This window comes from Pyrgilauda ruficollis, unplaced genomic scaffold (genome assembly GCF_017590135.1).
Source record: "Pyrgilauda ruficollis isolate IOZ18807 unplaced genomic scaffold, ASM1759013v1 scaffold93, whole genome shotgun sequence".
In the NCBI taxonomy this organism is placed as follows: Eukaryota; Metazoa; Chordata; class Aves; order Passeriformes; family Passeridae; genus Pyrgilauda; species Pyrgilauda ruficollis.
The window spans coordinates 1,309,396-1,323,716 of record NW_024531377.1 but is presented as its reverse complement, the minus strand read 5'-3'; the positions used below and the strand labels follow the sequence as shown (position 1 = coordinate 1,323,716).

Below are 14,321 nucleotides of genomic sequence, written 5' to 3'. Positions count from 1 at the left end.
TAAACCAGACAAATTTTTTGTTTATGTTGAATGACAGTCCATAATTTATCTCTGAAAAAGTATGGGTTCTAAAAGAACCCCTTCCAGATTCTTTGCAATACAATAATGTTACAGAAATTATTTTTCTGCAATATCACAGGAAAAAAAAAAAAATCACAGAGAATCAGCCCCTGAGAAGTCAAGCAACACTTATCTGAGGAAGAAAGATTTTTAAAGATCAGATCGATGCCTTTTTACAAATATTTGCTATATCACCTCACAACAGTCTTAAGAATTAAGTGACTTACATCTACGGGTTTCTAAATTCCATTTTCACCTATCTCTGCTCTGATAAGGAAAAATTGGCGGGGGGAGAGGGGGGGGGAAAGCAAATTCAAAATGTACAACATAAGTAATCTCTCTGTCAGGACCAACATTCCTGGAAACTTCCTGTAGAAATTCCACTGCTTTTCTAAGGGAGGATGTCATGTGAAGCAGCAGTCCACTCCAGCAGACTGAGATCACTGAGGATCACCTGAAGATCACTGTGCTTAAACACAGCAGTGTGTGCAGTCTGGAAAGGAGCTGCTGTGTCTCCCCGCCTCTCTGACTCGTGTCCCTGGACCTTCCAGGCCAAGAGTCCAGTTTTACAAACATAAAATGTACAAATAATTTTTGAAATGTAAAATGTAAGCCTGTTGCTGTGCAACAACCAGTGGAATCCAAGTATTTTATATCACTTTTATCACACTTGCATGATTCAGAATCTGGGAAGAAAATATCTTTAAGGCTGAAGAGCACTTTTTTGTTAGTATTAGGGCCCTATTCTCCCATTTTTATTAACAATTAATATAATCTTTACATCACAAGACCATAATTAATTCTAAAGCTATTCATTGTGGCTGTGCCCTAGACACCCATTGTACAAATGCTGGTATGTGTGTGAGGATTCCTGTTGTCACCTTTGGAAACAAAGAAGAATCAGGATCATAAAGAAAATGACACTATTGAGATACAGATCGGCACACCACATCTAGTCACTAATTCTGTCATTTTCTAGACACTTATTCAAAAGAAAGTACATATAATTTATACTACATTCATTTCTCAATGAGTTTTTCCTTAATGGAAATACCTCCTTTGAAAAAAATGTAATTTTAAAATGTTTTTTGTTAAAGCAAAAAAGCACTAAAGAGAAAGAAGATGAACAAGAAGGTCATTCTGCATCAGAATTCAGAAACTTTGGAATTGTGATACACATTTCAGGTGCATAGGGTAATGCCAGTGACCTCCTTAATGGCGATACACATTCACTTAATTATAAAACGACAGCACTGTGGAAAGAATCAATCAAGTTTCTCTGCCTTTAAGCAATGCAAAGCCCTTTCTCTAGACAAAATCAAAAAGTCAAATGTTCTCATTTCAAGACCTTGTGCAACGTGCCACAGTCTGAAAGGAATTTGTGGCTTGCACACCTGTGTAGCATTGTTGGGGTGTTACACTTCCATAGCCAAAATCCACTATTTCACAGTTTCTAGTGGCAGCAACTGCAAATGTGATTCCACGCCATCCATTTATTCGGCAAATCAGGTTTTCCCTCAAATTATAGAGAGTCTTACATTTAAGACAAAATTAGTCGTATGACTTCACTCTTCCAGCATGGTTCATAAGGTACATATTAAACTAATGAATAATTATAGTGATGATGATCAAGGCAATAAATATCAGAATTTATGAAAAGTATTTTCTCTATAGACATTCCCAGATGAATACTATAGGCAGAATCAGCAGGTTATTTAATTTGCCCTAGTTCTCTCTGTTTTCATATTCCTACTTGAATAATAATTTCAGAATCAGCAGGTTATTAGGTTTGCCCTAATTCCAAACTTGAGTCAATGGGACTTCAAATTGACTCCAGTGGAAAATGAAAACAGAACACATTTTCTTCAGATATCTAAAAAGTGCCAAATTTGCTGCTGATTAGGACATAACTAATTAATTGTAGGTTCCTAATACACTCCATAGCATTTAAAAAATCTAAAATCTCATCACAGAATCCTGTTCTTCTTTCCAGCTACCTCTGATTCATTTCTCTACGATCTCAAGGAAGGCATAACTGAGGCCACCTCTCACTTTCACCTGTCGCAGCACATGCTGCAGCCGAGACAGCCACCCTACACAGAGTGTCACCGTGCAATTTCAGAAGGCTTTAACCACTCCCCCGTACTAGCACCATACCTCTTCGAAAGCTTCAGGTGCCTGCCAGTACAGAAGAACATCACAATACTTCAGAAGGCTGCAGGCATCTGCCCTTTTTGTTCTTTAACCCAACATTTATACTCCTCATTGTTCATGCATTGCACCTGTGTGCCCTCTGCTCCCTTTGGAACAGTCAGTGCCCCTGGGCACTCCATGGCTCATTGCTGTCAGTGCTGCTCACCTGCTCCTCACAGCTGTGCCCACTGGGGATGAGGCTGGGCCACAGCCCCACTCCCAATCACCACAAACTGTGTTCCTACATTCACCCTCAGATTTTTCATTGAAAATGGAAGAGAATGAAACTAAAAAAAGTATGTGGTTGTTGACTAGGAGTAAGAGTTCTTCACTCTGCTCAGACATTAAATCCTAATTCTTCTACAGTAATAAGGAACCTTTTACAATAATAAGGAAGACTTTTATACAGGTGTAACATTGCAAAGGATGAGAACTGTTGTTACCATCAGAAGATCTGAATTGTCGAAGGAGAAGTGGCTGGCAGGTGACAAGCTACATCATTTCCAGTGTCTAGTCAGAATAATGGCAGACAGTAACAGACAAAAAAGCAAGAAAAACCACACTGTTCTGAACACTCAGCTATGGATAGGCAGTAGGAAGGCCTGCAATTTCAAAGCCAGCTAACAATTATCAGGTCTGTAGACTAAAGTGATCGCACAATAGCGAAGGAAGCTTCAGGTCTCGACTTCTTCTCCTACATCCCTAATAGAAATTCTGATCTTTCAAGTATCTGATGACCAGGAAAAAAGATCTTACCAAAAGCTCCAGCATGGAGTTTTTACAGATTGGAAGGCAAACTGAAAAAGTGGTGTGAACTGGCCAGAGTCACTAAGAAAGCAACGTCTTATCAAACCCATGTGAGTTTTCCTACTTCATTGCTTCATTAGTAACTGCAGATATTTTGTTCATTGAAGCACTTATTGATCCTACTGATTATACTCTGAGATCCAGGAGAATGGCTACACATTTGCATAAATTCACCACATACAATTACTTTTTAGCTTGGCACAAGAGCACCTGAGCTGAAAAATTGAGTTCTGCATACACGACAATATAATCCAGGCTGGTGAAGCGCTTGTGATACACTCAGATAGCATCACCACAGTAGGAGAAACTGCCATTCAAGAAAGTGCACATCTTTTGTAAAAAATTAAATTACGATCTCAGCTCAGCACAGAACTAAATAAAGGCAGCAAAGCACTATTTACCCTGACTTTGTTAGTCAATTCTATACATAACACAATTAAAGGTATGTCTGTTACACCATAAACAATGAAAGAAGTATATTTGGTCTCTACAATTTAGTCCTCTAGTTCACAAAGTTATTGAACACCTCAGAATGCCCCTCACTATTCTGGAAAATCATGTGTTTATGAAGGTACACAAGTTTCAACTACAACACAGCAAACTGGACAGAGCATTTTTCCAGAAACTGGTATGTTTTCATGTTTTCTACAAGGAACACCAAGCTTCCTGGTAGGTAAAACATCATATTAAATTCACCAAGACAGATGAATGAAGCCTTCTCTTTTAAGTTACCAACCAATTTTAATATGTTTTTTAAAAGATACAGGAACCCTCCAAGCTGCATATGTTAATGCTAGCCTATACATAAAACTATTTCTATCAGGAACTCATTTTATTTGCCAGCCTTTTTCCCCATTCCTGTCCATCAGGTCAGTAATGATGAAGGGGTAAAAATCCCACAAATCCATTGCTGGCTTCTATTGTTAAAAGACTCCCAGAGAGCCAACCTTCAGCTGAGACAAAAGATCAAGTACATTTGGTCCAAAAAGCCTGCAAGCCCTGAAGTGCAATTACATCAAAACATAGACAATTTTAATATATATTATTTTGAAATTCTGAATGAGTATGACCAATCTGACACAAGGCCCTATGGTGCTAGATATAAATCCTTCTAGCATATTAGCTGTCTATAATTCACAATATAGACTTAAATTTAACAAAGACCCAGCACCTCTACTAGGTGCAAAGGGGAAACAACAACTTCACTATTTCAAATATTATTTACCTGGAGTACCAAGATCTAGGCTACAGATTCTGAATATCTGCATATTGAAAGGATTAGTAATACTCAAAAGAGACGTCCCTAGAAGATAATATAAAACAGACTGCCAACTCCTAATTACCAGTGAAACGGTATTTTAACTCCTGTGATTTTACATGAGGCAGATATTGAAATCAATATCCTATCATACTGAATCGTGGCAAACAAAAGACTATATCAAATTTCATTAGGAAAATGATGTACAACTATCCTTTAAACTGACATAAGGACTGGGTTTTCATATTACTAAAAGTCAGTGTAACAGTTCTGAATGACTTTTTGGTTACTTGGCTATCTGCTCTCAAGATTCTACTCTGACAACGAAGCCACCATTTAAAAATATTAAATAAAGTGAAATAATGATTGTTAAATTATTTACATGGTTTGTACATATATAGAACTTCAGTGCAATCTCGTGCATTTCTAGCCCTCCTCCTAAATGCACATCACCCCAGTGGCCACTGCCACTGCCAAGAAATTCAGCATGAAAAGAAATACAGATAGTGTAGATAAAGATTCTGAAGTGTAAATCAAAAAGGCAAGTTTTGTTCACAGTATTTAATAGTCCAAAGTAAATTTAGCTAAGATTCAAGAGGGATAAAGACCATGGTGACTACTCTGTTAAGACTGACTATTGGCAATGAGTTCAACAACATCTCACTCAAACACGCAACTTGAAACAGATAATTAACACCAAAAGAAGTTCAAATGTTTCATTCAAGGCATAAAGAGAACAATGTGGATTAAAATATCAAAAATTTCAAAGAGATATAAATATTGGATGCTTTTTAAAAAAGTTAACATGCAAAAGGAAATATAACAAAGACTGATGCAGTATATTCAGAACCCAAACAAACAAATCTAAATGCTGGCTGGGCTGAGACATCTGGAACTGACTTCCTCAAAAATCACTTTCACAGTTCAAACCATAGCTGGCATCAGCTTCTGAATATCTGACAAGAAAGAGTATCTCTTACAGTGAACAGCTGCCTGAACAGCTCATTTTTCTCAAAAACCAGAAACTCAGTGGAACATACATGTTATAAACAGGAATAGTTTGAATTCACAGAGCAATTGCCTGAATAGATGCTAATATTGAGGTAAGTAGGGAAGCTATATTTTAAAAAGATAAAGGATCCTGTCTGCAACTTTTTAAAGCCACTAGAGATATTGACAAGCAGAAAGGCATGGAGTGACAAGAAGTTAGCATCAGTGAGAAACTTTCCCCAACTCAATGCATCATGTGTATTTTACTACCTCTTTTAGAACTACATGCTTATTTTCTCAGACAGGATATTGGACAAGGCTATTATAATATCAATGAGTATGAAAGGAATTTTTTTTTTTGTCTAAAATCAGAAGGTCACTATTTTAGTAACTTAATAATAGAGTTTTTTTTTTATTGTTTTGACATTTTAACCTAAGGAGAAAAATTACAAGAAGAATATGGAGGTTCACTGATATGTATAATATATTCTCCTTACTTTCTAGGACCTTAACTTAATTCACTAAAAATCTGACTTTAAAGTTTATATTTTTAATAAAAATCTCTCCATATCATAGAATCAAGCCATAACAACTTGAATAATTTCAGGAAATATTGTAATTTTCACCTAATAGAAGATTGAAATGTATGTCAAAAACTTAGCAGAAAACTGATAATGCAGGCAGGGTCTATTTCAATGCTACTCTTATTCCTAACAAAATTCATTATAATTTTTTTGTATTTTTCCTTCTACTGAATCACTATTATTATGTGGACTAATATACCCTTGCCTTTTTCAGTACAAAGCAGAGATTTTATCTTTCAGAAGGCTCTTGTACTGTTTTTATTCATGGGCCTATCAATCAGAGAACTGCTCGAGATCATATTTTTCTTTGCTATGGACTGCACATCCTTGACACTAAAGCAAAATTCCAGTCCTTTTTCTCTGATTTATGCCAATGCTCCCATTGAAGAGAACTTAGATCCTACTGGAACAAAAGGAATGACTGAATGGTTCCTTCCTGGCTTGCACTGTTCTCACAGTGGTGTAGTTCATAAAACATAAATGAAGCTACTCCTGATTCAGAGAGGTATAAAACCAGTTAAGACTATTGGAAATAATTTATATTACTATGGATTAAAAAAAAAAGAACCAAAAAAAACCCCAAAAAAAACAAAAAAAAAAACCCAAAACAACAAAGAAAAAACACAACACAACAAAAAAACCCAACGCAAAACTTGGTTGAACTTCATTCTTACAAGAAAAAATATTACTTCAAGGATCATTAATAAGCTTTTCAAAGATGAAAATCTGGGGAAAAAAAGCCATCAGATTTTCTCCTGAAAATAACTTAACTTGTATTAAAAATGGCATCTTAAGACTTGAAACATTGATTCTAAATCTATTACATTTTAATCCCTAAATGTGCAAGTCAGGGTAGAAAATTTTGAAAATATTTTCTTTGCTGTTGTTGGTATTAATTATTACACTCCTCATTACACTGAGGAACTCTGTGTTTTACCAGACTGCAGAGATATACAAAAACAACAAATCCAAGACAAAAAAATTATTTATATTAAAAAATCCAAGGAATATAGAATTTAATTACCATCTTTCACCTTTAAAGAAAAGGTATCAACTAGGACACATGGCTACAATTTCAGATAAAAATGGAAAGTTCGGGGGTTTTCCTATCTAAAACCATTTTTAAACAAAAACCAAAACAAGGGTAGGGGTGAAAACTCAAAAGACCCCTTCAGATAATTGCAGACTGAGATGATCCTCTAGCAATAGCAATGTCTTTCTAAGGCTTGTGGGAAATTTACACATTCTGGGAACAAAAGATCAAAGTTCAACAGCTTAATGTCTATGTTGGCTACAAAAAACTAAAGAACAGAAGCCAAGGTTTCTTTCTTGGCAGATACAAAGGCTTTACTTGTCCTTCTGCCTTTCCTGTTTCTTAGAATATTAAATAATTTATAACAGTTCAATATCTTTGCTGGCACATATGAGTAACTTCGAATCCCTTCATCAAAACTTGACTGATGGAAGTGTCAGTTGCTACATTTTCTCAATTAACAGGTATAAATTGCAATGTAGTTCCATTTATGTTGCTGTCAGGGCAAATGTTGCCTCCTGTTTCAAATGAAACCAGAATGTGAATACTTTCTGCTAAAATTATAAGTCTTGCTATTATTTTACAAGGTTTCTCAGTAGTCAAGGGACATATGAGGAGACTCTTGATCCCACTGATGTCAACACCGATGTAAAAACCACTAGCACTTAAATGAAGTCAGCATTTTACCTTAATTTGAGGGGGATTCTAAATGTTATTTTGAGTATCATCTTCTTAAAAGTTCCATGCAATTTTTACTAAATATAAATATGGACATGTATTTCTCTAAAATTTGATCTAAACATAAAAATGTTTCTTAAAAATAGCCACTGAACCTGTTATTATGTAAAGGCAACAATTTATCTGACTGATACTACAAACAATCACGTGAACTCTCTCACATAAGTATTATACGTGCAAAATAACTTCAAATAAATAAACTATGTTTTAGTGTAAAGGACATATAAATGTATGATAGTATTAATAGTACTTAAGTTACCATTATTGCTTTAACAAAACTGCTGGACCTCATAATTTTCTTTTTCTTTATAATAGGGCTTAACTCAGAGATGCTAAGACAATTCAATATTGTACATACACCTATATATTATGTAGCATCATATATTAAAAATTGATACCCAAATACTAAATCAATTGAGAGGGTTTACCTAATATAAAAGATATTTCATTTTACAGTTTCTGGGAATGGGTGCAATTTAAAGTACAAATGACTAGTTTTCTGAAACTATTATTTGCTCCTGTAAAAAATTATTTAAAATATCAATTGGGTTTGAATTTTTCACAAATGGCAGATGAGAGATAAACAGCTGATAAAGTAAACAGGATGCAGAATGACTGTAGTGTTTTGAGTATTGACACTAAGGACAGAAGGTGTTACATAATAAAGCACAGTCACAAATGATGCTTTCTTTCTTATAATAAGTGAAATCTGATAGAAATGCTAAAGGCAAATTATTCAGCCATAAATGTCATGCAGTCACTCAGTGAAGATCTTAATTTGGCCTTGATAATATCTTATTCGTATTTACCTTTTACATTTTAAACTTAGGTCTTTGCTCTCCAATTTTGACATGATAATCATATTTTCCCTTGATACTCTTATTTCATTTATACACCTTCACGTCCTGCTCTAGGTACACAACATACATAATTTCTATGCCTAAGGAGCTGCAAGCAATGGTACATTTACTAACAAAATAATAAAACAAGAGTCCTGCATGCATCTGCAAAGTAAACGTTCACATTATTTCCATTTGCCAAAAACAATGGGCACTGAATATGAATCATATTTTACCCAGTGATTTATTTGTAGATGAGATTAAGGAAACTGCTGTTTTTCTAGGTTTCCTCTTCCTTGGTAAAACTACTCGGTCATTTTGTGGTCTTGGAGTATGTACTTCCCCCTTGCCCTTCTGTGTTCTCCCTGTCTAACTGGCATGGTGAATTGCTAAATATGGTGCAAAGCAGTACCCTTCGCATTCATGTAAAAACATAATCCTCTGTTTAATCCTTTTCCTCCCTGGCCACAATTTAAGGAATTCACAAATAAATCACTGATTTTATTTCAATGACATAGCAGAGGCAAATACAAAGTAGACTCTGGGTCTCCTCTACCCTACAAAACCAAACCCAGGTCACCTTTGCACTTAATCCAGTTAAATTATTCCCAGCACCAATTTCCCTGCTCCCCAAATTGATTACCACCAGCTGCTTGTGACAAGCATGCACGTCCCCTCCCTCAGCTCCCACCGAGCGCGGTTCCAGCCACCCCCTGCCATCTGGGTGACACCTGGTACCCAGCATCCATCTCTCCTTTACCCAGAACAACCCGAAATCCCAGGAAGATGCTCAGATAACATCCTCTTCCTCCTCTCACCCAGCTTCGCAGAGAACAGAAGAGTGATGGCACCATGGTTGGCCACAGAGACACGTGGAAGACATGGAGGAGAAGGTGGGGAAGAGGGGAGCCGGGGACATGGTGGGAAGAGAGGGGCGGGAGGAAGATCCACTCATACAGATGAAACTTCATGCAGGCCTGGCCTCCAACCCATCCCCTCCATAGAGCGATGGGGAGGGGGGCGATGGGGCGAGCTGAAATGGCCCCTTACCTTCACTGCAGTCCTTCCCTCGGAAGCCCGTTTGGGAGCAGTCGCAGACGGCCTGGTCGTTGAGCACCGAGCAGACGCCCCCGTTGAGGCAGACGTCGTCCCTGGCGCACAGCCGGCTCTGCTCGTCATCCAGCCGCACCTCCTGGCTCTCCACCGGCGACGCCTGCGTGTAGTTCACCCGCACGTCTGTTATCCAGCCCTTGAAGGGCTCCCGGTCCTTGACGGAGGAGAGCGTCAGCTTTAGTGTCGCCGACCGCAGCTCCGGCGGGAGCCCTCCTAGGAAGAGCCCGCTGAAGACAGTCATGTCCCGCCGTTTGGACTTCACCTCCACCCACTTGGCCTCGGCTCGGTCAATGATCAGCGTCGTGTTCTTGAAGTGGCGGCGGATGACAACAGCGTGCCAGAGGTTGTCGTTGACCGCCGTGTCCGAGAGCAAGGTGGCAGGCTCGGCACAGAAGATGGAGAAGCTGAGCTGTAGCCGCCCTCCCTGGGTGAGGATGAGCTCCAGGAAGTCACAGAAACCCTCGTCATCAAAGTAGAGCACCAGCCCGCTGGAGCTGCGTGTCTTCATGTTGAAGCTCATTTCGCTCTCGCAGCAGGCGTTCCACTTGGGGAAGCGGGTCCACTGGCCCTCCGCACCCGGGAACTCCAGCCCGCTGCCCAGCTCAGCCCAGCAGCCCAGCAGTAGGGCCAGCCAGAGCAGCAGGCAGCCCCCGCGCCGCACCAGCACCGCCCCCATCCTGCGCGGCCTGGGGCGGGTGAGCGGGGCGGCAGGGCTGGCGGGGGGCGGCACCGGGGCCCCGGCGGCAGACAGGGTAAAATCTTGCCGGGCGCCGGCCGCGCTGGAAGCTTTGGGCACGCTCACCCCCGCCCCGGGTGCGGGGGTCACTGTGGGAGACTCCCCGGGGCGGGGGGCTGCAGCTGCCCCACGAGATGGGGTTGGGCACAGGATGGTGCCAGAGGCCACCGGAGGGGATCTGCAGTGGGGGTAAGGCGCCGTTGGATCTCTTCACTGACCGGCCACGCTCTGCAAAAGGTGTCCAGGGGTGGGTGAGTCAGCAGAAATTTTCCCCAAAGCCAACATTACCAAACTGGGAAAAAAACCAAGATCAGTGGCAAAACTCTCCTCCAAGTGGATCCACCAGCTCGGCAAGGCTGTAGCAATATCCTGGCACATGCGCGCCTCTTTTTACATCCTCTCCACCAGCTGTAGTTTCCCAGGAAGCCAATTATGGATCCCAATGCTGCCTCCCTAGGATGGATCCTCTTGTCATATCACAGCCTGTCTGCCATGGTGCTGGAGCAGCGTCAGCAGAGGACAGGACTCATCGCTCGTGGTTGCTTGATCTGCCTCAATCCCAACGGGGTAGAAACCCAGAAGCTGTCAAACAGCCGAGTGGCCACTTGACATGCAAAGCCTGGCAGCTCCTCTTCTCTTTGCTTGAAAAAGGCCAAGGCTAAGATCCAGGGGGGTGATTTTCCTCTATTGTTTTTGTTTCTAATCTGCAAGGAATTGAAACAGAATAATAAGAAATGACAACTAATAACATGTTGAATCACAAAGTTGATCAATAGTGAATGTTTGTGATTATTTTTTTCATTTTGACTGGTGTTGGACATTAGGAAAATGCTGCTGTAATTTTCAAGTTACTGAGAAATTGTAATAGGTTGCAGCGCTAAACACAAAACTCAACATATATGTTTATACTAGATTACATTTTTATGGTATAATCTAAATGTAAACTACTTACCTTTCCAAAACTTTCAAATATTTCGGTGGTGCATTTTATTATTACAAGAACAATGTTAAACAGAAAAGATGTGTTTACTTTTCAATGTATTTTATTTTAATTTATTTTTGAAAACACCATCGCCTGTGAAGCTACAAGCTCCTAGTCATACAGATGATGCTACCAAGCCCAGTTCTGATTGTTTCTAATACAGGTCAAAAAAATAAAGTGGCCTGAGCTCCCAGCAGGAACTGACAACCTCCACTATGCATGACACACCTACTGGTTTATTTTTCCTGGGGAGAGGAAGAATTGCAATAGTTTCTTAGACAGCTTTTTGAATTTTTTTAATGCTTTTGAAAACATTTTTTTCTTCTACCTGGTTTCCTCTGGGGCTGATATATTCTGCTACGGCAGGGAAAATCCAATTCAAGCCAGCTCTGATGTTGACATTATTCACAATGCAGATCAGCTAATCCCAGGTGTTAGTCCTCTGAAATTGGTTGCAGTATTTTATGTATATTTACTCAGCTGCCCTTACTTAAGAGAACAAGGAGAGAACAACTCCTCTGTTTTCAAAATTATATATATGCCACAGTTCACCCTTATCCACTGAAGAGGTCTCTACATCCAAAACGTTTCAGCGGAGAGGCTGCTTTTCTCCCCCAGAGCTGCTGTATCTTTTCTGGAAGCTGTGTATTAGCAGACCTCTTCTGATGGAGGAGAGGATCTCCAACACCTCCTCACTCATCGCTTCCCCTTCCCTTCCCTTGCATTTCTTTGCCAGCAGCACTTAGGCGGGCACAATAGCATGGCCAGAGCTGCTGCCAAGCCCTCTTCTGGGCTGGGGTATGTGTTCGTGTGTGTGTGTGCATGCGTGTGTGGGGAGAGGGGGCAGAGATGACCCTGCCAGGGAGAAATGTTTTAAAAACAGGCACACACCTCAGCTGCCTGCACCTGACACGTTCAGAGCTGCTAAGTCACCTCCTACTCTCTCTATATTTAATTTCATTCCTCTAAATGTCAACACGATTATTTTTATTATTCGCCACACGTGAGGTGGGCAAGAGCAGCAAAAGGGAGAAAAACCCCCCCAAACTTCGCGGGCAGAGGCCAGGCGTCCCCACCAGCAGCAGGCAGACCCTCAGGTTTCCCCCACGCCCTCCTTGCCCCTCGGCAGGAGCCACCTCTGGCAACGCCGCGACCAGCCGAGGGATTTTCTGGCAGCTCCCGGGAGAACCCGCGGCGGAAGCCCCCGCAACCCCGGTCCCCAAAGGGCCCTCCGGGGCGCGGCGGTGGCCGCGGGCTGGGGCGCCGCTGGCTTGCGGCACGGCGCCGAGCGGCCGCTCCTGCTTCAGCACCCGGAACAGCTCCGCCCTGCGCGGCCCGACGGGGCGGCGGCGCCGCTGCCCGCGCCCGCCCGAGCCGGAGCGGCCCCGCCGCTGGCCCTGCGCCGCCGGGGGCTGCGCTCCAGGGGAAGCCGGGGGGCGCGCCCAGAGCGGGGAGGGGACGTGAGGGCGGCCGCGGGGCCCCGCTGCGGCGGAGCGGAAGGAGGAGGTGATGGAGCGGGTTTGGGTTGTGTGGGGGCGCGGGGAGCCGGGCGCTGGCTGGCGGTGTGAGACACGGCGTGCGTGCCCGGGGACAATGACACGGAGCGGGGGGGACTGTGTGTGAGGGGGGCGTGGGAGAAAGGGGAGGTTTGAAGAGACGGGGTGTGTGGGGAAGGGGCGCGGGCTCTGTGTGTGTGTGTGTGTTCACGGGGGTTACCGGGCAGCTGCTGGAGCTGGGCTGGCCCCCGGGGGAAGGGGCGGTGGGGAGGGAATGCGGGAGGAGCGGCGGGAAAGGGGAGGGGGGCGCAAGGTGCGCGGGGCGGGCGCCGCCGGTGCGGGAGGAGCGGGGCGAAGGAAGGGAAGGGGTTTGCGCCTCCGTGCGAGGGGCGCAGGAGCGGGAGGGTGCCAGGAGCCCGTGGTGTCTACCAGGGGTGGGAAAGAGGGTGGGGGGAGCCAGGCAAGGACGCGGTGTGAGTGTGAGTGTGTGCGAGCGTGTGCGCGGCCGCCGTGCGTGCCAGAGCGATCCCTACAGGTGTCCGCGGAGAGCCGCCGCGCGGGGATCCCACCTCGCGAGCATCCCTGCCCGCTGCCTGCCGCTGGCTGCAGCGCCTGCCTGCCCCCTCACTCACACACACACACACACAGCAGCAGCAGCGGCGAGAGGGTGAAGCTAAAGAAAAAAAGAAGGAGAAAAAAAAAAAAAAAAGAGGGAAAAAAAAAAAAAAAAAAAAGGAAAAACTAAAAAAAAGAGGGGGGGAAAAACTGAAAAAGAAGCAGCAGCGGCGAGAGGGTGAAGAGAAAGAAAAAAGAAGGAGAAAAAAAAAAAGAGGGAAAGAAAAAAATAATAAAAAAGGAAATACTAAAAGACAGAGAGGTGGAAAGACTGTAAAAGAAAGGAGAAAGACACAAGGAAAAAATAGCCCAGCAAACAATTACTTATTTATTACTGGCGGTATAATTTCACACATTGCCAATAAACAGCACAGTCTTGTCTAGTCATTTCCAAAAGCAGAGGGACACTTTCATTCTCGGAAGAGGACAATTTATTAATATAGATCTATCTATATATCTATCTATCTCAAATGGCTCTCAAGTACCAGGCATCCCTCCCAGCAATGTATCCATGAACACGCACATATGTAGCGAGAAATATGCACAAACCAATATAAATGTAGCTATTGCATTCGGAGCCTCGCCAGTGAATTCGTATGCTTCCCCCACCCCTTTACAACCATTTTTTATTCTTCAAAAATTATGATTTAGTCACAGGTGCCCCGATTGAGCCTTTTCAAATTAGAAAAAGAGAGAGAGAGAGAGACACCCATAGGTCAATAAATCCTTAATAAATGCCAGGTCGGTTGGCATGCACAATCCTTGGCAGAATCCTTATTGTATGAAATACAGAGCATTGTCTCTGGGTGCGGGGAAGACCAGAGTTCACAAATTACCGGATGAAATAAAAGGATCTGAAAAACAACCTTGCTGCAGC

General features: G+C 42.5%; 1 protein-coding gene across 10 annotated transcripts in view; it reads right to left on the bottom strand.

Annotated features, from left to right (window-relative positions):
* NRXN1 (neurexin 1) overlaps nucleotides 1-11,015 on the bottom strand; it is a 669,617-nt gene extending 658,602 nt beyond the window's left edge. For all 10 annotated transcript variants that reach the window (XM_041489370.1, XM_041489359.1, XM_041489362.1 and 7 more), the window contains exon 1: nucleotides 9,553-11,015. In XM_041489370.1, the coding sequence (XP_041345304.1) occupies nucleotides 9,553-10,291 (739 nt within the window). In that variant the 5' untranslated portion in view covers nucleotides 10,292-11,015. The remainder of the gene's footprint in view (nucleotides 1-9,552) is intronic.
* Between the last annotated feature and the right edge of the window lie 3,306 nt (nucleotides 11,016-14,321).